At 42.8% G+C, this 535-nt stretch overlaps 1 protein-coding gene across 1 annotated transcript; it reads right to left on the bottom strand.

The window, feature by feature from the left end:
- Positions 1-7: 7 nt before the first annotated feature.
- LOC144218981 (olfactory receptor 52A5-like) lies at positions 8-529 on the bottom strand (the record flags this gene model as incomplete). Its single annotated transcript, XM_077748980.1, has 1 exon — positions 8-529. A coding segment is annotated over one exon (522 nt), but the record flags the coding sequence as incomplete, so codon positions are not given.
- Between the last annotated feature and the right edge of the window lie 6 nt (positions 530-535).

The following is a 535-nucleotide window of genomic DNA, read 5'->3' as shown; positions in this document are numbered from 1 at the left end:
ACATTTTTACCACCTTATCTCGGATGTGTTTGGTCTTTACCCCATAGATAAAAGGGTTGAGGAAAGGTGGAACCAGTAGGTAAAGGTTAGACAAGGTGATATGTATATATGGTGGTATCGACGTACCAGATCTGTGAGTGAAAAAGGAAAAAAATGCAAGCAGATAGAACTGGAAGAAGACACATATGTGGGGGATACAAGTATTAAAGGCCTTAAGACGTGCCTCTTTCTGGGACAGGTGGAAGACGGTGATAAATATTTGTATATAAGAGAGGGTGATCAAAATGAAGTCCAGGCCACCAACAATAAAAGCTCCCAGGAGACCATAGAATTTATTGATGTAAACATCTTCAGTGGCCAGCTTCACAAGGGCCATGTGTTCACAGTAAGTGTGGGATATCAACTTGGTTCGGTAAAGTTTCAGACGACACTTTATGAGCAAGAGGCATGGGATTACCAGAATGGCAGGCCGCAATGTCACCCCAATTCCAATATGCGTGACCAGTTGTCGACTGAATATGATAGCATGCCTCAG

Source organism: Crocuta crocuta, unplaced genomic scaffold, assembly GCF_008692635.1.
Source record: "Crocuta crocuta isolate KB4526 unplaced genomic scaffold, BGI_CrCroc_1.0 C27601762, whole genome shotgun sequence".
Classification (NCBI taxonomy): domain Eukaryota; kingdom Metazoa; phylum Chordata; class Mammalia; order Carnivora; family Hyaenidae; genus Crocuta; species Crocuta crocuta.
This window is presented reverse-complemented; position numbering and strand designations above follow the sequence as displayed.